At 34.9% G+C, this 25,786-nt stretch overlaps 1 protein-coding gene across 2 annotated transcripts in view; it reads left to right on the top strand.

Moving 5' to 3' along the window:
• Nucleotides 1-25,786, top strand: part of LOC137408276 (inositol polyphosphate 5-phosphatase OCRL-like) — a 71,805-nt gene that overhangs the window by 14,952 nt on the left and 31,067 nt on the right. For both annotated transcript variants that reach the window (XM_068094731.1, XM_068094733.1), the window contains exons 4-7: nt 5,646-5,774; nt 10,371-10,475; nt 19,892-20,018; nt 21,762-21,878. In XM_068094731.1, coding sequence (XP_067950832.1) covers nt 5,646-5,774; nt 10,371-10,475; nt 19,892-20,018; nt 21,762-21,878 — 478 coding nt within the window. The remainder of the gene's footprint in view (nt 1-5,645; nt 5,775-10,370; nt 10,476-19,891; nt 20,019-21,761; nt 21,879-25,786) is intronic.

The following is a 25,786-nucleotide window of genomic DNA, read 5'->3' as shown; positions in this document are numbered from 1 at the left end:
CGTCGGAAAACTATTCATCACGGGCTAGCCGGGTCACGCACTCAAGGATTTTCGCCACGCACATACAAAACAACATGCGATTTTTGTTTTGTATGTGCGTGGCGAAAATCCTGCGCGCGTGACCCGGCTAGCCCGTGCTATTCATCGTATCGCAGTATAAATCAAATTTCACCAAACTTTTAGAAAAGTCGTTGACAAAAATATTTTGCCGATGGTGGTAATAACGACGCTTATGAATTACGAAAAGATGAAGTTTACCTCTATGGTTTTGAATAAAGTGATTTTCTAAAGCGATAACAACCGTTTCGGTAGCCGTTGGGCAAAAAAACAGTTCGAATTAACAGTGTTGAGTTCGAGTTATCTATAGCAATTTATCATTACGTGGGAACGGACCAAAGGAAATGTTCGAATTAACCATGTGTTCGAGCTATCCGTGGACGAGTTATCCATGTTTGACTGTAGTTTACTGGAATTTTCCATTGGCAATGTGCAGGCTAATACTGGTAGGTGAGCAAGTGAGCAATTGGTAGGCAACTCTCATCACTTTTCATTGTTTATAAGCTGACTTTTAATACCATTTTTAATGGCAATGTGCCAGGCTAATAGCAAGTGGTAGGCAACTCTCATTACTTCTCATTGTTTATAAGCTGACTTTTAATATCCGGGCAACGCCGCGAGGCACATCTAGTCATCATGTAAATGTTAAAGTTACTGGATAAAAAATTTTTAATGATAAAAGTGAAGTATTAATATTTTAATACCTCACCAGCATTAAATATCAGTGAAAATATGATATATATTACCTGTAAACAAGCTTATGATGGCTCTTTTTATTATACCAAGGCCCGGTTGGAAAAAAACATGGTTTTTATGAAAAAACTATAAACTAGGTTTTGGTTTGAACCGGCTTTTATAGTTTATATAATTTAATATTATACGGTTTTTGGCGAAACGGATGTTGCCTATATTTTGCTCTATTTTTTCGGTGGAGCCATATTAAACCTTTTGGATGCAATAAATCTGCTAACTTACCTCCGACTTGTCATAGATCTCTTTATCTCTTTATAAGAAATATGCATGGAGAAACCGAGAAAGAACTCTAGCAGTTGATATCTATTGCTTGCAATTAACCTGCGATTATATTATTGTCTGTGTCCTTCTTTGCAATTTGTTGGAATTTTCAGTTTTTGTTTCATCCCAAATTCGAAAACATTTTAATTTTATATCTATATTTAATAATGTTGCATAATGGCTCATTTCACTCATTGCCATGTTTGCTACAGTTTGCAACCAAAACTAGCTGTTTATGTGCAATAGAAGTGGAGTTATGAGGATCAATCCATTTTAGCCGTGTTAAGATATACGCAAGGATACTATTAAATACATGCTATAAAGCTGCATATTAATAAGTTGTATAATGATAATCTATCAAATGATACAAATATATATTTATGAACAAGTGACATCAATGAACCATACTTATATTACGTGCAGAAACAAAAATTAACGTTTTTAAAACAAAAGTATTTCCATCGTTTGTTTGGATAGCTGCATTCTGATTGCTGCTTTCGATGGAACAAACATCTTTTAGTTGTCCAGTACCTTCCACAATATCTTCTGACCTCAACTCTTCTTCTGCACAGCTCAACTAGCTGATATTAGCAACCAAACAATTTTTGGCAGAGCAAAACTTTTACGTGTTGCATTTAGCACAAATGCAGCGCGAAAAAGTTTTGCTCACTAAACGTAACCTTCGGCCCAAAACTTGCAAACCGCATTTTATATGCATGTTCTTCGAAGTAAGACCGCGTAAAATGATGAACGCCTATTAACCTGAGACAGGTATTAATCATTTCTATGGTGTTGCTTTCAAAGTTCATCTACCAACGTTTTTCATATAGGCACATGTACTTTGAAGTATCAAGACCGCGTTAAACAAGGAACTACTATTAGCCTGAGACAGTTATTGATTATTTCTATGGTGCTGCTTTCAAAGTATTAACAAAAAAATGAAAAGCTTTGTAGTTGGACCACAAGAGAATTGATTGATATTAATGTAAACGATTCATTATTAATATGATTTTGTTGGCACTTTTCTACTGATCATTTGGTATTATGGATTCATAACAATCAAAGATAGGCAAAGTGACGGTCAAATAGAGGTGGCATTCAAATAGAGAGTGGCATTCAAATAGAGAGTGACATTCAAATAGAGGTCGCATTCAAATAGAGGTTTTACGGTACATAGACCTAGCTTTATAAATATTCACTTTTTGTTTGTTTAATAGTTATATATATTTATTGATATAACTTTATTGGAAATAGTAACATTTCAAATAAAAATGTTTTCCAAATTAGCTTTGCCATACACCGATCTTAGGACAAAAAGGGCAACAGCTAGTCAATAAAATTAAATAAATGGTTTGACATATAGTGTCTAAAATGTCTTTCTCTGTTGAGAGAATTAATGTTAGGTGAAGGATTGTTAAAGGAGCTAGCAATTATATTTTCAAAATATTGGTCTCAACTAGTGTTTGGCTGGTAAGGAGTTATCCGCTCTTACCGACACCGAGGGATTCTTGGTATCCGGGAAAACCAATCATTTTCGGTGACAGCTAGTTATTCTCATTACCAGCGACGTGATGTGCGGGAGAATCACCCACACAATGAGCTGCTTATGAAAGAGCTCATTTGACGTCTCGCGCACAATCGCCATGTAACGGAATGAGATTACAATCGCGTGTCAATTGATGTCATGGTCAATTGCAAAAACGCCTCTTTGATGAACACGCTAATCAAAAAGAGTCTCTCAGCGCACATTGGCAATCGCAACTTTTTTCTCAGACTTTCTGAAAACACAACACATGTGAATTATATTATAGCTCTTTTTTCAACGAACATTTCCACGTTTACCTATAGATATCTCATAGTATATTACGTCTTACATTGATAAAATGCAAAAGCAATATACGTTTTATATTTTATCAAGTATAAAACGTATATTACGTTTTATATTTGATAAAACCCCCCGTTTGATATTTGATACATTTGATATATTTATACGCTTTATATTTGATTTATCCCCCACTTGCGTTATATAAAAATAGGCAGTAGGTAAGCTGAACTTAGACACACACTGAAAACCGTATACCGAACTACAATACCGACAATACCAAACTTTCTTAGTTGGCAAAGGATACCGAAGATGGTAAATACCGAGGATACCGATACCGGGAAAACCGATAAAAAAGTGCAAGGATATCCTATCCGGCACTAAATTATATACCGGCCCAACACTAGTCTCGACACAACAAAGTAGTCTGCCACATAGGACATCTGAAACTGTAAAAAATTAAAAGTAACATACGAAATAATAAGAATAATAAATATAAGTAAGTTTAAATTTTATTTAGTGTAAGTTTGAGTAAGTTTCACCACATTTTGTTATTACATACTTTACTAGCTGCACTTTTGTTCACAGGAAGAGTCCAAATCAAAACTCTTTTACTGATTATTACTTGATTAATCAATGTATTAAATGGATTTTAAGTTTTGACATTAAGAGTTATATGCTGTATTTGATTTAAATCAATATTTATTCCTTCAAATTATTACACAACTTATGATCTTTACTATGATAAGAGCCATGTCTGTATGTCCGAAGCCAGGGTTAAAGGTTAGAATAAAAGTTTACTTTGTGCAGGACTTGAACTTGTGACATTCAGCTTGGGAGCCTAACTCTCTAACGCCTGCACTAATTGACTATGTTCAGCCATATCAGCATACTTGTTCAAGTAGTTATGTTGTTCTCTGTGTATTATGAAAGAAAAAGGGCATAAAAATAATATAAATAAAAACCTTTTATTGATAACCTCCCACGGAACACCTGATTTTCACTACACACTAGTCTGCCAGAGTTCTAGTGAGCTCTTTTAAAAATGTTTGCCTTTGCTCCAGCATTGATCGTTCCGACATGTAAAACAAATATCGGAAGGAAGTATATGTGTACGTTGAGATTCAGTTTTAGTTTACAACTATTAATAGTGTTTTATGTTCTAATGACACCGGTCTATAGATTGTCTTGTAATGTTTTCAATGTTTAAAGATAAAATTTCACAAAATTTTGGTTAATTGGATCAAATAGTATCGGTAATTTTCTATCATTTGATATTTTTGTTGATGTTTGACGTGATCTGACTGCCAGGATGGTTCAAGATTAAAATCGACAAAACTTAATCGCGGTTAAAATGCTCAGATCAATCGAAACTGCAATTATAACGTCTATAATTTCAAAAAGACCGTCAGAATCGAGACGCGTACCGTTGCAACTTGAATGCAATAGCCGATAATTAACTATAGCAATGATAACAACTAATGATATCATTTCATGCATATTTTTCTTTTGAGTGTTTTTAATGCGATCAAGTTTTGATGATTTTAGTCTTGAAACATCCTGGCAGTCAGATCAACTCAAACATCGTAAACAATCACAAATGATAGAAGAATACTAATATTTTTTGATAAAATCTATTAATATTTTTTGTAGTTTTATCTTTAACAAGCAGTTTATTGTACCCTCCTGGCAGGCTTTTATGAAGAAAATATGGTGATAAAAAAGACCTCGCATTCGCTGTTTATCATTGCATTAAACCAGGTAAAAACTTTTGTAAAAATATCGATACTTTCTGATAAAATTTGGTAAAACCTTTTGCAAGTTCATCTTTAAGCATTACTCGTCTCTTCATGCCTGCGACTTGTATGTAGGTCATTTATAAATATCCTAGATGATTTATTTTGTTTGTATGAATGTTGTAATAACAAAATAACAAACTCACGAAATTTTTAGTTTCGTAAACCAGTCAGTAAAATGTACATGAACAATTTAAAAGATGTTATCACATCACTATCCTCTCACGTGTGTGCGTCTAACTAACTTCTCCCAACATGCTTTGATCGAGGTGATCAATAGTTTCATCGAAGTAGTTTTGCCTTTTTTTCTGCGTGACACCAACATAACATGAACGCTTTGGATAAAACCCTGGTGACTGGACCCTTTTGTTGGAAAACACAAATTTTCATTTACCCCATTGTTACTTGTAGTGAATTTAGTCAATAGCCATAAATTATGTATTTAATTAACCCTCATTGCATCCTGGTTTTAAATATGTAAACCGAACAGCTGTAAAATCATGAATATGTAGGCTAAATTCTGAACATTTCATATTTTTAATAGTTGAAGATAACAATCTGTACAGATATGACCACACCACAAACATTTTATTCACTTATTTCTAGTCATATGCATGTATAGGATGTTCTAGCTGTCTGAAATGAACTGGACTCCTTTTATTTCAATTCATATATGTAATTGTACATGTAAATGACTTGAATTAACAGTTTCAGTTTTTTTTCACACACCCTTTTATGTTAAAATTAGACAACAAAAAGTTGTATAGAAAACTAATATTGTTGGTTTTGACATTGATCTGTATCAATTATTGATTTTTCTAAATATTATATAATAACACTTGTCCGCCTCGTGCTTGATTCAGTCGAAGCCTATTACAGCTAATTAAACCAGTGCTCCAGTTCATCATCTAGTCTAACTAATTCAGATGAGTAAAACTTGTATTGCATGTTCGCAGCCCCGGCATGGATGGGACTGAAGTGATGGACAACCGTAACTCTGCCAATAGCTTTAGCAACAGGGACGCTCATGTCCGGCTGCTCATGAGCAAGAGGGAGGCCGAGTTCCTAACCATAGAAAAATTGAGGTGAGAGACGGGTAGGATTGTTCTTTCTATAAATTGTAAAGCAGGGTCATTTGTGAGTGTGACTCGATCTTCACTAGTCTGTGCCCGTGCCGCGGTCACCATGTTTCAAGATTCGGATTTGGAGTTGTGGGCACATTGAGTTATCTTGTGATAAGCGTTTCAATAAACATAAACATGATGCGGATTAACACGGGTACGTTGTTGATAAGGAATTTTATGTTAGACATTGTACGGCGCATTCGGAACTGTTCAAATCAAAATATGAATGGGCGAAGAGTAAAAAAATGTTTAAAATGGAATAGAAAAATTTTACGAGTAACAAAACTCGATCGACTTGCAGGTTTTTACTGTTTCCATATTGTGGACGATGCAGACTTGCAGATTAACCTCTTCATGTAAACATAAATAGTGGAACTTCCAGCATTTATGTTGAATTGGATCTAAAAACTGCCATATGTACTGACCTCTCTGAATCAGTTGTTAATCAGGATGTTTTTCGCTATTGCCATTATTAAACTAGGGCGCGTGTTAGTTAGTAGATTCTTGATAAAGCCACAAATCAGGGAAAGTCATTCCTAGGCAAATGCTGTGAATGACATAGCAGTAGCATGGACCAGTCATGGACAAATGTTAGATCTTTTCAAACTGTCTTTTTGGATCTTTTGAACCTGGTTTCAGATTTAATATTTCAAATGCTTCGGCATTATTCTCTCCTAATTTTAGGCTGCTTTCAGCTTCCCTGCACATATTTTAGATCCTGATATAGGATGCCTAATAAACATTCATTTATTCGTAACAACTGATTAGCACTATATCTCTGTATGTCGGTGTTAGTCAAGCAATACTTAGGTGATCGTCTGCAATAACAATGTTCACACTATCATAAACCCATCCTTGTTTACATCAGTGAATTTTCCACAACGTCGTGTTCCCGTTATACAATGCAGTCATGGAGACGATGGAATGCTAGACCCGCAGCAATTGTCGTGAAAGACGATATAGATCGAGAAATCCGCGACGGCTGATCACCATTGCCGATGTGGTGCTCATCGAACGGGCTGTCACTATCAAGAAAGTTTGACAGCTGCAATCTTTCCTGATGTGTCCAATGTTGCTGTGTTGATGCCATTGGTTTAGGGTTCACATAATCGACGATGACCATCAAAAGAAAAACGCCTGCATACGGCAATATAGTGTGAGTCAGTCATCAAGAGCATTGTGGCACAAAAAATGTCCCTGTGATTTTGGCTGGACATGTCTGGGTCCAGTGGCAAAGTTGCCTTGACGATGCCATCGGTTTAACTCTTTCACTACCGCAAGCCGATGTTTCGGCTTTCGCAGTAATATAAGTACAGACTGTAAGCTGATGTATTGGCTTATCAATAGGGTTTCGCTTTTCTTTTCGTTACGAAACCTACACATGAGCTAAAGTAATCAAATTTTGTCTCCAATGAAACTGCCTTGTTGCCAATAACGTGCAACCAATAGAAATATTTTTGGCTCAACAATTCCATTTCTAATTATTTTTCAAAACGGCAAATCAGATCGTTATCGTCATGGCAATAAAAAACACACTGCGCTCGTTCAACGCAAAGAAAGCGTCAGAAAAATTGCGAGATTGAAATTCACTAAACAATTTTATATTTTTCTTGTAGAAAGTTGTTTTCTGAATAAGATGCATTTTACAGTAAAACGATATCTGTTTTTATTCTCGAGATATTGCTTACATACTAGCGATATATCGGTTTTTCCAAAACCCATTTGAGTTAATTTGGGCAGAGTAATCGTTCGGTCAGAAGTTGTTAAGGCGCATATAGTCGATGGATAATCACAAATAGGACAACTCAGACATTGGTGATACAGTGTGTACCAGCCTTAAGCGTATCCGTAAACCTGAAGTCATCTTCTATTAGTCACTTTAAAGATTTTGACTAACACAGTAATTGCTCTATTGGTGGTTCACAAACGAATCCCATAAATTTTTTTTATAAATTAAATGTTTGGTTTTCATAGCCTAAAATATTCATGAAGATCTTGGGCTATGGTTTTAATGATACGTTGACATGTATCCGCTTATCTACTGTCACCGTGGTCGGGCTTGTTAATTGTGTACCCTCATATATCCCAATCAAGACAAAAATTACCCACAGCTCTTCTAAAATTGTTGAGTAGTTGAAATCTGACTGCATTATGTATGCACCAAATGCTTACTTTTTGTGAGTAGGGAAGTCAAAAGAATTCTTAGAGAGAAAGCTCCAGCGCTGACTCGGTGTGTTTAGCATTAGCTTTGGAATTGTGTTCCCAGGTTAATTTTTTACCAGCTTTTTCCAGTAATACAAATTTCCTGATAAAATACTCTCCAACTCCTCAGTACTTAGACTATTGGCACGTCTTATTAGCCCTTCTCTCAGCTCCTTTACATATCGTACGTAGCATCTGCCTTTACAACTATGTTTATGCTTCCAGCTGCACCCACCAGCTATAAATAGCCTAGGCAGGTCATTAGCGGAGATGAGAGAGAAGCCTCCCTTGCCTGTTATATCAGTTTATGAACTTAACTTAGACAGTTTACACGCAGCCTATTGACTTACCACCTCATTATTTTATGGCTGGCTCTTCGCAAGTCTATAATTTAAATTATCATATTTTAAATGTTTAATGTGGATGGGATCGTATTTCGTTGTTTCAACAAAAGTTGTACCTTTTTCAAATTTTTAACACTGGCAGTAAAACGGCTGTATACATTGTATTGTTTTAAGACGAATACTGTGTGTTACATTACAATTTTTCTAACTTATACAAAATGTAGAAACTGGATGTAACAAAACATTTTGTTTCAAACATATCGCAACGCAATCTCATTGAGTATTTCCATATCTCATGCTTGGCAAACATTCCTACACAGAGGTATTAAGGCTGAATTATTGGTTATATTCTATATGAAAGTAGTAGGTATATGGTTGGACCTATACGCCCTCAGAAACTGCCTCAGGCAGATGAAAAACTGAAAGAGTAAGACGGTATTGAGCTGGGTTGATAAAAATTGTGAGCAGGTGCCTCAGGCGGATTGTCCATGCTCTATGGAATAGATGTAGTTATTCCATTTCTTTGGTTTTAGGCTCCTCCAATGCATTGTGGTATATTTACAAAATTAGTACAACTGTTTTGCTCTTTCATCTCTTCTAGTAGATTGCTGCATTCCATTGCTCATCAGGAATTAATACAATGTTACGTGATTGTGATCTGCGAATCTTCTCAGACTAAAGGAATGCAGGAAGCTTCCAATACTAGTAGGAGCCAAGTTCCAATTTAGACCTTTTTCCTTCAAGTTAATAATAGAGCTTGCATATTCAATTATAATGAGGTAACTACAACTACATGATTGCAGATAATGTAGTAACTACATTTGCTGTACATGCTTAACATTCAGGGATTGAAACTGCTGCACCGTGTAATTACTGCTCAACATTGAATAGGAGGTTTTTAATTAATGCAATATAAGTCAAAGATAGATTGAATGTCAGAGCGTTTTGTTTGTCAACCCTTCCCTTCTAGGGATGTTTTATTAGAGGTGACGGTCAAATAGAGGGTGGCACTGTATTCTTCAACCTTTTTTTATAGCGATGTTCTATAAAGAGGTAGCATTCAAATAGTTTTTTTGCGGTAAACTACACTGACGCATTGCTTGTCAGGTTATTGAGACATATGTAAAATGCAAACCTTCAAATAGTGGGTAAATAACTCTTCGTATACTTTGGGAATATTGCCGTTTTTATGTTTACAAAAGCCTGGTGTTCTCAAACCTTTCTCAAATACAAACCTGTTGATGATACGAGGTATAAGAGTGGTAGTGGTTTACATTCATGGAATAGAGCTGTACCTAGCCATGAACATCTCTGATTCACAAAGTTGTAGACACTGATCATCATGGTTTAAAGGATCGTTCTTACATAGAGGTATTCACTATGTTTACATGACACAGCCAATACGCAAGTTAGCGTCTTCCATAAGTCATCGGCGAGATGAAAACGGTAAAAACCTGCAAATCAAGTGAATTTTGTTACTCGCAAATTTTTACTGAAAATTTCATGCTTGCGAAAGATAGAAATGCAGCACAAGCTATTCCATTTTAAACATTTTTCACACCTCACTTGTTTCTATTACGATTTGACGAGACTGGAGTGCGCCCCGCTATGACCTCTATCGTAGAATTCCTTATCTTTTTCAACAAAGAGCTTCCGTTGGTCCGCAACATTGAAATGCTTGTTTGCACGATAACTCAACGCCCACAATTCCAAATCCACATGTATCACTCCCACAATTGAAACAAATATTGATACATAGAGGTATTTTGTATGATTCTTGAGCTATATTCCAACTGAAACAAATATTAATACATAGAGGTATTGTGTATGATTCTTGGGCTATATTCCAACTGAAACTAGCAAGTATTTGGTCAGGCCTATTTGCCCTTGATTTCTACTAATTACATGTAAATCCAGGCCGGCGATGGTAAGAAGTTGAAGTTGATACTTGTTTATGTCGAAGGGTTAAAGGTCAGATCCTATATTATAGTATGTTGTGGTGTTTTTGTAGGCTGTTCATCGGCACATGGAATGTGAATGGAAAGGCAGCGACGGAAGATCTGGCACCATGGTTGGTGAATGCTGTCGAGAATCCACCAGCTCTGCTAGTTCTTGGGTAAGTTGCTACTCGTACTTCATTCTATTCGCTGGTTCAATCTCTGGCCCAGACCTGAGGCTACGAGGAAGGACCTGGTTCTACTCAGATTCAGTAGTAGAAGTGAGCCTGGGTTCAACTCCGAACTACATGGTTCATTTCTAACTTGGTCTTAAAAATAAACTTACACAAAATTTTAGATTTTTAAAAAAATAATCAGTGTTTCTATCATTTGCGATTGTTTTCGGCGTTTGAGGTGATTTGACTTCCAAAAATGTTTCAGGATTAAAATCAAAAATTAATATCGAAGATTGAAACGCTCAGATCGAGCGAAGTGTAATTATGACGTCTATAGTTGTAGAGTGACTGACAGAATAAAGACGTATCACGCTGCAAATTGAATGCAATAGTCGATATCAACTATAGCAAGGGTTCCCAACCAGGAAGGAATTTCCCCCTAGGGGGAATTTTGAATTTACAAGGGGAAACAGAGAGGTGTCTGATTTAATAAAATTTTAATTCATGGTCTGCAGTGCCCTATGAGTTTGGGTTGCATCATTTAACATTTTGGTTTCATCTATAACACTAGTTGAGCTAATAATGAGCTACTAGTCAGAACCCAGATATATGTGAACACATCCATCCAGATTTTGTTTGGATAGTAAGTTAACCTAGTCATAAACCAATTCACCGCCATGCCGAAGGTCATGTTTTGTTGTGTGTTGTATGTGTGCTGTATAAAAATTAATATTATGTTGTTATATGTTTAGATATGTACAATAAAATAAGATTATAATTAGCGTTGATTGTTTTTAGTCATGTGAGTTAAAAGTGCGGGGGGGGGGGGGGGAATCAAATTTATGAAAAGGCAGAAGGGAGAATTGAATAAAAAGGTTGGGAACACCTGAACTATAGCAGCAATAACAACCAGTGACATCGTTTTGCTCATCTTTTTCTTCTGAACGTTTTAACAGTGATCAAGTTTTATCGATTTTAATCTTAAAACATCCTGACAGTCAGATCACCTAAAGCATTAAACACGATCCCACATGATAGTAAAATACCGATACTTTCTAATAAAATCTATTATCATTGTGTGCAAGTTTCTCAAGAGGGAGAACTCGGGTCAACTAAAAACTGAGAGTACATGTACCTACTTGGTGCTCAGATGGCCATTGGCTTGATTCAATTGGAAGCAATTGCTGACATGAGAATATCTGTTTTGTTTAAGTTTGAAGGATTTCATGCCATAGCTGCTTCCAGTTTATATGTGCCTGTGAATGGGAGATTAGTCATATTGACCTTGGATCAGCAATAAAATTGTATAGAAAATATACCTGATACCTTTTATTTAACTGATTTTTGAAGATACCGATTTGGAAATTATCTATCCAGGTAAATTGATTGGGCCTTTTTTAAAGTCAATCAGGGAACTTTAAAAAGTAAAATTCTTTTAGTTGATTTCTTTATTAAGCTGATTCATAAAAATTTAAAATGGCGGCTTAGGGAAATTTTTTTAGATGTGTTGTACTTCGTTTTAATACTAGCTGTGCTACCCGGCGTTGCCCGGGTAATAAAAATCAGCTTATAAACAATGAGAAGTAATGAGAGTTGCTTGCCACTTGCTATTAGCCTGGCACATTGACAATGGAAAATTTGAGTACACTTACTAATCACTAGTGTTACATGCTATGAATGTTTGAGCTTCGAAGTTGTGTTTTTAATCGTAGGAATGAGGAGGACGTATTTACATGATCGCAGGAGTGGTCGCACAACTCCCAATTTTTCACAGCTGTCAAGTTTATGTTCTATGAAGAAATTGTTGCACAACTCTGTGTTTTCTATATTAGTCTGTTGCACTTTTAGCTACAACGGGGCGAATATTTTATATCGCGGCTGACACTCCTAAAAAGCGTCTAATGTCAAAGCGTGTAGGAAATTTTTCTTTCAAATTCGAAGTTAACCCTTTTGCAGGCAGAGCGACATTATTGTCATTTTGCGATACTGACAACAATCGGCAGAGCAACTATTTTGTCGCTACACTAACGTTTTTAAAATCAATTTTCGGTTGGCTTACTATTGACTTTTTCTGTTAATTTTTTTACTACTAGTAAACTACAGTATATCGGTTTTTGTTAGAAACTAAAAAATAAGCCATTTTGAGAAAAAAACGATCGTTTTAGCAATATTAAACGAACGAAAAATCCGAAATAAAAACGTCTTTCAATAAAATTGGTAATTTTGTTTGTAGCTTGTTTCTGCTTTCTGAATGTTTTCCCAGATTGCACCAACTTTCTTTTAGTGCCATAGCGCCCTCAAAAAGAAATTACCCATGTCTCTCAAATGCTGCAATGAGTAGTAGTGTTAGTACTAACAGTAATAAGATGATATCAGCTGATTGTGATAACTTTTTAGAGTTAGTAGTCAGAACTAATAGTGACAGTGAATCTGGTTCAGATTGTGACTGGAGTGATTTTACATTGGAATCTGTGAATGAAAGTGATGAAGAAGCTAGTAACAGTTTTCATACTTATGGGGGTGGCAGTGATGCTAGTGCCTACTATCAGAAACTTATATACTAATAAGGCCTCTGGAAGGGCAAATGCTTCCAAAATTACCATAGCTAGAGAAACAGTTATGAGAAGAATTGACTTGAAACACGTTTATTTGTATTTACCTGTATCATAAACATATAATACACGTTTACAATATCATAAATAAGAATTTGTCAGGGATTTTTGAAAAATTAATTTGCCCCGGGGATCTTAAATAGCCCAAAAAGACTTGCCTGCGAAAGGGTTAATATTTTTTATTCCGGTGATATTATTTTAAAACATGTGCATCAACTAGAAATTTCCCTGTCATACAGCCCATGACCTGATCATGGAATAAGTGATAATGGAAAAAAGAAAGGGTAGTGCTGGTTGTTGAAAGAGTAGTTGTCAGCAGGAATTGACAGAGTATAGTGTAAATGAGAGTTGTTGGAGATGATATAAAATAAATTTGAGGGAGCACGGCTTCAAAAAGGAAATTCTAGTATTCTAGGAATTTGACAGGGGAACTTGTGACATAGTTGTATTTGAGCATTGTATGTAATGAAAGGTTTCTCATCACATCCAGTACATGTGAGCTGTGATATGTTGTTGTCAAGTCTGCCTAAAAAGTTGTTACGCAGTTCTTGGAAATCAGGACAATCTAAAGATTGAAAAATGAGGAATGTGATGAAGGGGGGCAGCATTGAGAGGATCAATATTGTTTTGTGCAATATTTTCATGGTCAATGATGTCCATAAAATCATGATCATCATCTGGAAACAAAGGGGCTGCCAAGTCCATGTCATTTACATCGCCTACAACATCTACTAAAAAATTCTCTGAATCAGATGAGTTGTTGTTATTAATTTGAGTAACGTGTTGTGGAGCATTAGCATTTGATGTTGATGGTTGCTGTAAGGACCTTCTATTTATCTTCCTATTGAGCTGTAATAATTGAGAGACATGTGGTTGGCCATGACATGGTGTTCTGGGAAGTTGTATGTCCATGGTAGTTGTCAAGTTGTTTTGAAAATAAATTCAAAAAGTCAATTATGCAAAACAAAAAGTTGTAAAAAAATCACACCTAATCTACTACTATCTCAAACCTATGTTTTACAGCAATAAAATGAATATTAATTAAAGCTGTAGGCCTAACCCACTGTAATGTATGTAATTTAACAACAGCAATAAGGAAATATGTTTATTATATCTCTGAAATGCAATATTAGAAGTAAAATGGCAAGCTGCTGTGTAATATACACAGTTTGAAAGTTGGTTGTGTTGAATGTAGAATGGTTTTGAGAGCTACCTAGCAGAAAGCAAATATGAACGTTCAGATGTCTGGAAGTTTTCTGCAAACTGGAGCAAAATAAAAAAGTTTTCGTCATAAAGGGGCCTTGTAGTTCGGCCCTAGCTTGTACATAAGATGTAAAGAATTTTGGCTAACGTTTTAAATAATTTAATGAAACCTTCGGTAATTGGAAAAAAACAGTCTGATAGACTGTGTACCACAATTTCGTACCTGTAAATCGGTCTATGCCTCAAACGGTCTACGTTTATTACAGAAACCTTCGGACAAATAAATTCAAATAATTATTCTTATGATAATTTTATAAAATCAAATAATTATTCTTATAATTAAATATTTTTGCAAGATATTAAAAACGGAAAAATATTAGAAACCTTCAGCAATTAGACTGGTGAAATGAGCACGATTTTATCGTGAAATGCGCCCTTCTTAATAGTTCTACTATCTGTCACACGGCTTTATTGGCGTATTGTTGGCCGGTCTTAATTCTGATTAAAAAAGCTTGTCAAGTTTTTTATTGCGAATTTCGGCCAAATTAATCTGTCTATTTGTGTATGATCTGATCAGATGGGTAAGTTTTAGGATACTGTCGGCAATTTTCAAAAACTTGGTAACATATTTAAATAGGTTTATATGTGTTTTGTACCGTTATTATACTTGAACGACTCCATTGAAAAATGTTTAAATTTGTTGATGAGATTTCGGTACAAGGGTTTGCGACGGTGTTGATGAGTAATTTTCATAAGTTTTGTGCACATGCATTTATCATAAATCTCTCAAACAATCGCTTCGCTCGTGTTTGGTCATAGAAAAACAAAGCTGGGTAGAGTTGCTGTAAGGACATCACCAATGAGTACGATGAAAACCTAACCTTCGATCGCAAAGATTTGTGCATTAATACGAATATTGATGATTACATCATTTACGGTAGGCCTACTTCGTTGTTGATACGATGTTTTCAAAAAATACCCCCTTTTTCAAATGGAGGTTTGAATCGCTTCGAAGAATTAAAGATGCGACGTTTTAAACCATTTACACGCTACGAAGATGAAAAATATATAAAAAATCCATAGCGTGTAACACTAGTGATTGAGAGCTATTCGTTACGCAATCACCTTGCGTAGTACGCAAAGCTATTGGGGTATTTGCCCTCATATAGCGACATATAAGTGATATAACAGCTTGCGAAAGAATCAATTTTTTTCTGTGGCCTATTTGGTACGGCTTTGGACTGGTGAATTGGAGGGTCGGAGATCAAATTTTTTTCGGTACAGATTATTTCAAGATTTTAATAGCTATAGCCGGAATGCAGACAGACAGATCCACATACTTTGATATATATATATATATAGTTATATATATATATAGTTATTATATATATATATTAGTTATATATATATATATATATAGTTATGTAGATAGTTATATAGATAGCTATATAGATAGTTCAGAAAAGTGGTGTAAATGATTGTCATTTGCTTATACTAGCAGATGACTTTGTAAAAACTATTTCAATGCAAACAAATTTTTCCTTTTAATTCTAGTCTTTTGAGTCAATTTTGCAAAATGAGATCCTCAGCAATACTTCCTTAGTTGCTAGCTGCTAGTTGTCAGCACATATGTCAAGGTCGCTTCAAGGTGATGCATCACATTGTTGAGGCGACTAAAATCTGAATTCTTCAGTCATTTGGCAGCGTTTGAGGGTTTTTATTCATAGCAAACTGGCACAATTCATTCTTGAATACGTGAACTATAGATTTTTACATTTTTAACTCGTGATGAGTCTGCTAAAAGCTTTGTAAACAACCATCAAAGGTTAGTTTAGAAACTATTGTGATTTACATAACAGTACAATTAAACAGTATATCTGAAGTTGTGTTTCAGTTTTCATGAACGGATTCGTGTGATCAGGGTATACGAAAGAATGTATAAATATTTATTTAAACTAGTAGGTAAGAGAAGTAACTTTCAACTGGAAACATGTAAACATAGGAAGTGTTTTTGCTCTCCTTCTACATGGTGACACAGAGCAAACTAGTTCACCTAGACTGACTTTCAGAAAATTTTTAGATGTTTTATCTTTATTTTAATGGGAAATTTGTATGTATTATACTATGGTAGCAAAGTTATGTCAAAAGATTGCTTCTGTTTTAAGATAATCTTAAATATACAGTTATTTGTAGAATACAATGACAAATTTTTCAGAAAACTTGAAACATTAAGTTAAGTGAGCCTTTATTGATTCAGAAATATTATAAAATATATTAAATTATGTTTGCAGGTTTTTGTTACTTTGTTATGCTTTTGCTAAGGAAATATGAATCGGGTAGAATGAAAGCAATACTGCGTTTGGTTACTACCTTGTATCAATGTCAAACTTGATTAGGCTTAGCAAATTATTTGCGGACTAGTAGATTGAACCTGTTTGATACCACAGAGATCAGCAAAAGCTAATGGCTTGTTTACGTTAATAAATACATGAAGGTTAACTAACATGTTAACCTTCGAGTATTAACAGGTTAACGCAATTTGTGGTACTAATAGTTTGCACCACAAAAGCAAGCCGATTGGTATAATGCTATAACCATCGCTTACAAGGTAATGCAAGACATATAAATGCTTTTTTTATTTGTGGAATCTGCTTTGTCCTTCTTCCATAGCTTTCTGTCATGTTGGGTAACCAAAACATGTAGCGTGGTGATTAGGTGGGGAAATGCATCCAAATAGATGCCAATAGGCATCTATAGGCATTGGCTAATCGTCAGCATTGGCATCGTATATCATGAGTCTATGTTTTGCCGAACAAATGACTTTCATATGTCACGGGTTGGAGTTTGTATCACGGGTGTTTTTGTCACAAAAACTAGTTTTTTGTTCTTAAAACATCAAAAGAACTGCTGAAAATGAAATATTATGATTGTATTGTTGTAAATATATGTAATTTTAAAATGTCATCAGTTGTCCTTTGATAGCAAATAAGTATTTTTGAAAACACAGCGCTCTTTTTGCTGCGACTGTGTATCATCTTATCTTGTAAACATTTGTTACCAGATATCATTTATTAAACAGAGTAGTGAGAGGAAAGCATAGACCTATTAACTATACTTAATATATCTTTATATCTATATATATATTTCTCAAAGTCTGTCCGTGTGTCGTCAGAAATCTGACTATAGATCTTAAAATGAATATTCTGTACTGAAGAGGACTCAATCTCGGACGAAGCTGTTCACCAGTCCGGTAGATACGAAAAGCCGAACGCACTGAATGACCGAACAGACCGAATATTTTGGGAGTTGCCCTCTCGTGTGATTATTTAAAGATAAGGGTGCATAACTCGAACTTCTATAAATAAAGAGCTCAATGAATTCCGTAGAAACATTTTAGAGGCTGTTGTTTATTTTTGCGCCAGTGAAGCACGCTGTGAATAAAAATACAAGTATTACATATTCAATCGAAGTATTTTTGCTGTCACTATAGTCCAATCAGTACTTGCCTTACCTTTGACAGATAAAAGGGTAATGCCTAGTAGAAGCAAGAGGTTTCATTTGTTCAGTAGTATCTTTAACTATTGGTGAACTAGTAGCTTAATAACTAACCAAAATTGTTTATTTATTCAATTGGAAATGAATATATTTATTTCTATATATAGTAATATTTATTATAATTATATAAAACATACAATTGATATTATTTATAGATAATAATTGATTTATAGATAATAGTTGAGGGAGGGCAACTCCCAAAAGATATTCGGTCTGTTCGGTCATTCAGCGCGTTCGGCTTTTCGTATCTACCGTCACCAGTCCTACACCTAGCCCACTAGACTAAGGAAGTCGAATTGCTAGCCTGTTAATATAAGTCATTATATCAGAGCAATAGGCCTACCTAACGCTTTACGTATGCCGCGGGTCATAGCATAACGTCACGAAAAGCTGTTCGCTCACATTATTAAACTGGCTAATAGCAAAACTCTCACTACTTCTCATTGTTTATAAGACAAACTTTTCTCATGATATGTAGTTTGAAAGTTAGAATAGCAAATGTTGTTATATGTTAAGTACAAATCAATTTTCTGTCCAAATACTCTTCTATTACACGGGCAACGCCGGGTGGCACAGCTAGTAGTATATATATATATATTAAGTATAGTTAATATAGTATATTAGTATAGTTAACATATATACCCTAGGACACTTATATTTTGCTAGTATTTAGTTTCGTGAGTGGCATACAGAGTAAAATTTCGCTGCAACTTAATTTCGCAGCTATGATGAGTGCGAAAATCTAGTGATGTGAAAATAAATGCAGTGGAACAAACATAATTAGATTCATTAGGTCCAGTTCATTGTTACGAAATTGTTTTCAATTTGCAACTAGTTTGTATTCGTAAACCGCAGGTAGAAATGTGTTGACGAGATCGATAATGCAATTTGATTGCTTGCTGCCATTTGTTTCTTGGACTATCAATGACGTCAAGGTCCCTCCCGGCGTGACTGATGCGGTACCAATATGAGATCTCAAGTATTTATAGCACGCGGTGGCCATGGCTCCGGCGCGGGCTGTTATTGTTTTTGGTTGGTAATAAAATTCATCCCTACAATAATTATTATTAAATTTTATGACTTTCCCTACCAGACTTTCATCATCAGTTACAAATTCAGTGACTAAACTAATATCATCATCTTCCTCATTTGTCTTGGCTTTTCCAAAAAAAACCTGTTATCGTAATTCGCTTTGCCATGCTGCTCAATCGGTGTATTAGCTATAATGAGTTTAGCAGAAATTGCCCAATGAGCCAACCACACACAAAAAACGCCTGCATTTCTAATACGTACGTACGACGATTTTATTGTGAATATTAATGACCAAAGCTATTTAATTTCGCGTTTTCGCTCGTTCGTTATGATAGTTTGGTTTCGCTCATGGAATTTTCGCGAAAGGATGACTCCGCGAAAACGCGAAAGTTGGATGAGGCGAATACATAAGTGTCCTAGGGTATTAATATAGTAAGTTAGTATAGTTAATAGGTCTATGGAGGAAACAGTACCAGTTACAGTTGCTACCATGCAATAAATCCTACATTGAGGTTTACTAAATAAACTCATAAGTCCTAATTTGAAAGGTCCTCCTGTATACATAATTATATCTTTCCATATATATATGTCCTTCTATATACATGCAGTCAATTATCTCCATTACATTTGCTAATTCATTACAGAACGTGTTTTCATATTTGTTATACACATGTCAAAACAAAATTGTTTGTCAAGAAACACTGATTTTTGCAAATTTATGATGAAAAATCATGATTTTTTGCCGAAAAAAATCATGATTTATATCAACGATTTAAATCATTTGATTTTTTATGCCAACCCTGTTAAAAATTTTACAAAAAGTTAAAGGTTATAACCGACATACCATTTATGTATACCGAATTAAGTGTATCAACTGTTTTAGAGCGCCAACAAAACCTGGCTGCTGTACCAAAATATAATTGTGGTAGTTGATGTTTGTTTAGTGGTTGTAGACAGATCAAAACCTTATTAAACGTGTGTTATGAAGAGTTATTCAACAAGCTGGTGCCATTGCAGGTTCCAAGAACTGGACCTTAGTAAAGAAGCCCTACTGTTTTCCATGGACTCTGTGAGAGAGGCAGAATGGAAGGCTGCTTGTGATAAGGCTGTCCGTGACATTAGTCCGCATGTTAACTACTCCATGGTAATAATAACTGTTATGGTGGTGTGGTGGTGGTTTGAGTACCCTAGGACACTTATGTATTCGCCTCATCTAACTTTCGCGTTTTAGCGGAGTCATCCTTTCGGAGTCATCCTTTCGCGAAAATTTTATGAGCGCAACTAAACTATCATAACGAGCGAGCGAAAACGCGGAATTAAATAGCTTTGTTCAGTGATACTGTAGAATGTAATTTTCTAACGACATTTATTTTAATGTTTTTAACGACCACTATAGCATCGTTAAAATGTAAACCAACAAAATAATTTGACTGTCAAAATTTATTACGTGATTATTTTGCAATTAATTATGATTATTTTCTCTTTAATAATGATTTATAATGATAAGAATTCGATGTCAATGCACATGCATTAGTAGCGTTATTGTTTGTTGGGGACATCGATCAATGCAGTGAGCACCGCGTGTTGAAAGAAAATAAGACACGCTGACACTCACAGCACTACACAAGCAGCATGGCTCTGGAAAGGTTTGGATTCACCACTGACACCTCTTCAATAACTTGTAATGATTCAGAAGATGAGGCAACAGAGAGAGAGTTAGCTCTGATAAATAACACTAATAAAAAAGGAAGAGAAGAAGTTATAATAACTACACACTGTGCTTGTAGCTGTAGTATTACTAGCAGCTGTATCATGTATGTATTTGTATACAACTTGTAATTACTGTAATAAAGATGTTCAGCAATTATTAGCAGTAGTTGAGTGTTTGGGAAAATGTTAAAATTAATACCTATACACAACACCGTTGATCATTAAAATATGTCAATATCAAAACAAGCTAAATTGTGACAAAAACGTTAAAATTTTCAGCGTAATTAAATTCCATTCTACAGTAGTCCAAGAAACAAATGGCAGCAAGTGATCAAATTGCATTATCGATCTCGGCCATACAATTCTACCTGCGGTTCACAATTACAAACTAGTCCCAAAATGAAAATTTTTTCTTACCGACAAACCGAAACTGGGGAATATAATTATGTTTGTTCCACTGCATTTATTTTCACATCGTTATATTTTCGCACTCATCAGAGTTTCGAAATTAAGTTGCAGCGAAATTTTACTCTGTATGCTACTCACGAAACTAAATAGGCTACTAGCGAAATATAAGTGTCCTAGGGTAGTAGGAATAACCAGTATGTTCGCTAGTACTGTCCTTCTAGTACGAAATATGTTATACTCTATGGTATCTGGTATACCCTCTAATATACTCTCTGGTATCTCATATGCTTTATTGTATTTTGTATACTCTATGGTATCTTGTATACTCTATGTTATCTCGTATACTCTATGGTATCCTATATACTCTATAGTATCTCGGATACCCTATCGTATCTCATATATTCTATAGTATCACGTATACCCTATGGTATATCGTATACTCTATGGTATCTCATATACTCTATGGTATCTCGTATACTCTATGGTATATCGTATACTCTATGGTATCTCGTATACTCTATGGTATCTTGTATACTCTATGGTATCTCGTGTACTCTATGGTATCTCGTGTATTCTATGGTATCTCGTATACCTTATGGTTATTCGTATACTTTATGGTTATTCGTATACTTGATGGTTATTCATATACGCTACGGTATCTTGTATACTCTATGATATTTTGTATACTTTATGGTATCTTGTATACTCTATAGTATCTCGTATACTCTATGATGTCAGTCGTACTTACCTTTAATATTTCACTTTGCAGGTTCAGTTGGTGCGGATGGTTGGTGTAATGCTCATAGTGTATGCTTCGGACTCAGTAGTTGAGCATATACAAGGGGTCGCGTCTGGTACTGTCGCTACTGGCATTATGGGCTTCATGGTAGGTTCCAGGTTACATAGCCATTATTCTTATGCCGATAGATAACGCAGAAATCTTATTTGATTAGCTGACAAGTTCCATGAATAGCCAGAGTACTCCAGCAGTCGGTGATATGGAATATGAATTATTCTTTTAACTTTCCGTTATTTCAACTGCAATGTCTAGATTATTTGACACTGATGTACTCATAGGCATGTTGCCATTGAGTATTGCGGTACGCGCGTCGTCACATAAATTTAGTAAATTTTATCAAAATTTTCTATTATTTGCAATTGTTTTTGTGTTGCAGTTGACTGACTACCAAAATGTTCAAAGATTAAAATCTATAATTAAGAATAATCTATAATAATAAAACACGATTGCTTTTAAAGCAAAAGAAAAATAGAGGCTGAAACGCCGTCACTAGCTGTTTGGCTGCCCGTCTCTCTTGTTATTAATATTGTCTCTACTCTGTTGTTCTCCAACTAACTATAAACACCATATTCGTACTTGTTTGACCCTGATCATCACAACGCACATACAACGGTCAATAGAAAATAAATAGAACACTTTGTGTAATGTTTTAGACCTGTTTTATTAACAGACTGTAAATATAAATAGAATATTGAATAATAATATAATATTATTATTATTACACATTATTATTATCAATAATATTAATATGTTAACAGTGGCACGTTGTGGCGCATGCGTTGTTAATTACTTGTGTCGGCGTTGTATCCACAATGTTTGTGCGTTGCAATTGCCTTGTATGTCCGTTACGCATGCGTTGTATGCGTGTTTTACCGACCTAAGATGCACCGTTACCCACATTTGTTGCCGTCTTTTGACCTTGACCTGCCAAATTCTGGTACTCGTAGTCGTATCATGTAAAGCACAGAACATAGTTTGTGAAGCTTCAATAGCAGTGAGAATGTTTGGTGTGTTCAAGGGTTAGGTTGAGTTAGTAATAAGGAGGATTAGGCTATATGTAGCGCTACTCACTGTTTCACAGTGTTGCATATTCATTTTTAGCTGAGACTTGAAGTCTGCTAATTTGGGTTAGAAAATGATTTTGAATCAAGTTGTTGATCAGTGGTCTGAGTTATTTTCCATAACCTTTTGTCTTTTTCAATGCATCTTTGTAGTGGTGTTATGGATGCCAGCTAGTAATGCTTGTCACGGCATACACGTGTCATGTCAAGGTGTTTAAAACTATTCTTGAAATTCTTGGAGTTGTCCTATCTTGTTTGATAATTTATTTCTGATATTTTCTAAGTTAAATGCAAATAGAGGATTTCCTTTTATGCATAAATAAAGGCTTTGAAAGGAAGCTTCTATGATACCTTCCACATTATTTCCAAACCTTTTTTTTTACAAGTGTCAATGTATCGCTTCAGATGTGTACTTCTTCCTGGTTTTCTTGAGGTTTTGTTTGCAGTGTTTTTTTAAAGGACAGTTTTGGTTGAAGTGACGACAGCTTGTATATTTTATCTACATCTTCAAGTTGATGTATGTTCAGTGATAACTCTATGAATCCTCAAGTATTCTACATTGTTTTGGGTATAAACCAATAGTTTAAGTTTCTTACATGTTTTGTACAACGTATTCTTGTTTTTATTGTACTGGCTAAGGTCAAAGTTCATCGTGTGGGCCTTGGTTTCAGATCAAATTAGAGAATTCTTTGTATCTTTGAGTAGACAGGATTTTAACTGGCTGTTTGTTGTGCCTTTAGGACTTTGAGAAGATCACGCTGGTAATACATTTTGTTAATGTTTTATCATATCTGTATCCCAGAGGTTCGGTTTGCTCACACAGCACGCACTTCTCTTTGTGAATTTTTGCCGTTTGGGTTTTATTCTTCTGATCTGATGAAGAATGTAGGAACTTTCTGATTTATAACCCTTCACTAGGCGTCTGATAACTTATAAACTGTTTGCCTTTTGGAATGCTTGTTTGGAATTTAGTTTTTGTAAGTTTTGAGTTGCTCTAAAAATAATGAAATAATCTCAAAAGACTGGAAGGTGTAACAGAGGCAACTGCTCTGCAGTGCAAAAATCATTGTTGTATGAACTTCCGTTTCTGTTCAGTTTACTTTGTGTGATAGTTAATATGTGGATGGTTTTATTTATATTAAATATAATTCAAATTTAATTATTTGAATAATTTAATTAAAAATTCTTTTATATGAATCTTTGAAATTTTACAATTTATATTTAAAAATCGTAAATAATCAAATAAACCTAATTAATATGTGGGTAATTTTATTTACATGAAATATAATCCAAATTGAATTACTTAAGTTGAAAAAAATGTTTGAATAAATTTTTTTAAATTTTACAGTTTACTTTTAAAAAATGGAAAAGGCTAACATTATTTGATAGCGTATGGCTGAAAAATTCTGTTCTGTTTGTTGCTATCATTAAAAGTCTAGTTATATGATCATTGCAACATAACGCAATGCATTAAATTTTCTTTTCAACTGTCTAGATTCTTGCGAATATAAAGCTGGGCTAGCTTGCAAATGTGAGAAAAGCCGAACTTTTTTGTTTTTCAGTTTTGCACAGTAAGCTGTAAAATTGTTGATTCAGCAAATCTCCATTGTGCTCCACTTCAGTTTACATGAAAAAATTCAAGTCAACAAAGACTGACATTCTGTTTTGCTTTTTAGCTCAATCAGGAGATAAAAAGTTATGATTGCTTTAAAGGTTGACTTGCAACAAAATTCACATTACAGTTATTTGGTATCAAAAGATTCATCATGTCTTACTCTGTTGTGTGGTAGGTGCAAAATATGTGGAAATGTGATTACGCTCTTAAAAGCTTAAAAACAAACAGTTAATCACAGCCACCAAGAAAACGTCCTAGGTTGGAATCCCTTTATTTCGAAGACATACTCAACTCGATGTGGTTATTGTTTTAACAAATGCTTGCTACTTCACAGTTTCGCTTCAGTTTGGTCTAATGTGACCCATACTGCCTACCAAATAGTGCGGACAATTTCTGCAGCATTTTTGCACTATCACAGGTGACCAACAGGCTCGTCATGTTTATCAAAGGATGATATGCACTCCTTTGAGCTAAGGTTAAAAAAGGAATGAATTTTTACGATAGGTTATGAGATATCAGTGCTCAAAATGACAGCATTGCAATGATGATAAAATAGCTGCGTAAGAACAGTAGACATGGTTTTATTGAACTTGTGAAGTATATTTGTGAAAATATTTCGACGAATGAGGTTGCATAAAAGTGTAAACAGAATCCATCGTGTTGAACTACATCCCATTTGAGCCATTTTGGAAAGGGATTCCAATCGATCAACTGATCGTTTTTGAGCTTTTGAGAGCTTGTGATCACATTTCCACATATCTATTTTGCACCTACAACACAGCAGAGTAAGACATGGTGGACCTTTTGATACCAAATAACTGTAATGTGAATTTTGTTGCAAGTCAACCTTTAACAAATTGATCGCAATATCCGATGGTTATAATTTAAGGTATAAGGTAGCTCCAATATTATCATCATTCACCATTCATTGATTTAAAAAATTGTTCCAAGAATCTACTTAATATTAAAAACATGATAATAATTTTTGCTGCTTTTGATTGTGTTTAACTTTACCACATAATGGTTTTTATATATTTAAAATCTGTGTGTTGTCATGGTAACTTTTGCTGTGTTAGATTGATGAAGCTTTCCGCATGCTTGTTGTGCCTGCGTAATAACTTCATTTCACAGGTTGCATATCGTGATTAGTTGTTGCCGTTTGTGTGCCTGCTGCCTAGGACAGCTCTTTCATCATACTTTTTGATGTCCTTTTTTGTGCAGTTTAGTTTTAGTGCCCCGTTTCTTCATCTGTCTAGCTTATAGTCTATTGTTTTTAGATGTCAGTGCAGTTTCTTCCTCTTTCTCAAATTAACATTTTC

Source organism: Watersipora subatra, chromosome 11, assembly GCF_963576615.1.
Source record: "Watersipora subatra chromosome 11, tzWatSuba1.1, whole genome shotgun sequence".
NCBI lineage: Eukaryota > Metazoa > Bryozoa > Gymnolaemata > Cheilostomatida > Watersiporidae > Watersipora > Watersipora subatra.
The sequence above is the reverse complement of the archived record's forward strand: the minus strand, read 5'-3'. Positions and strand labels throughout refer to the sequence as shown.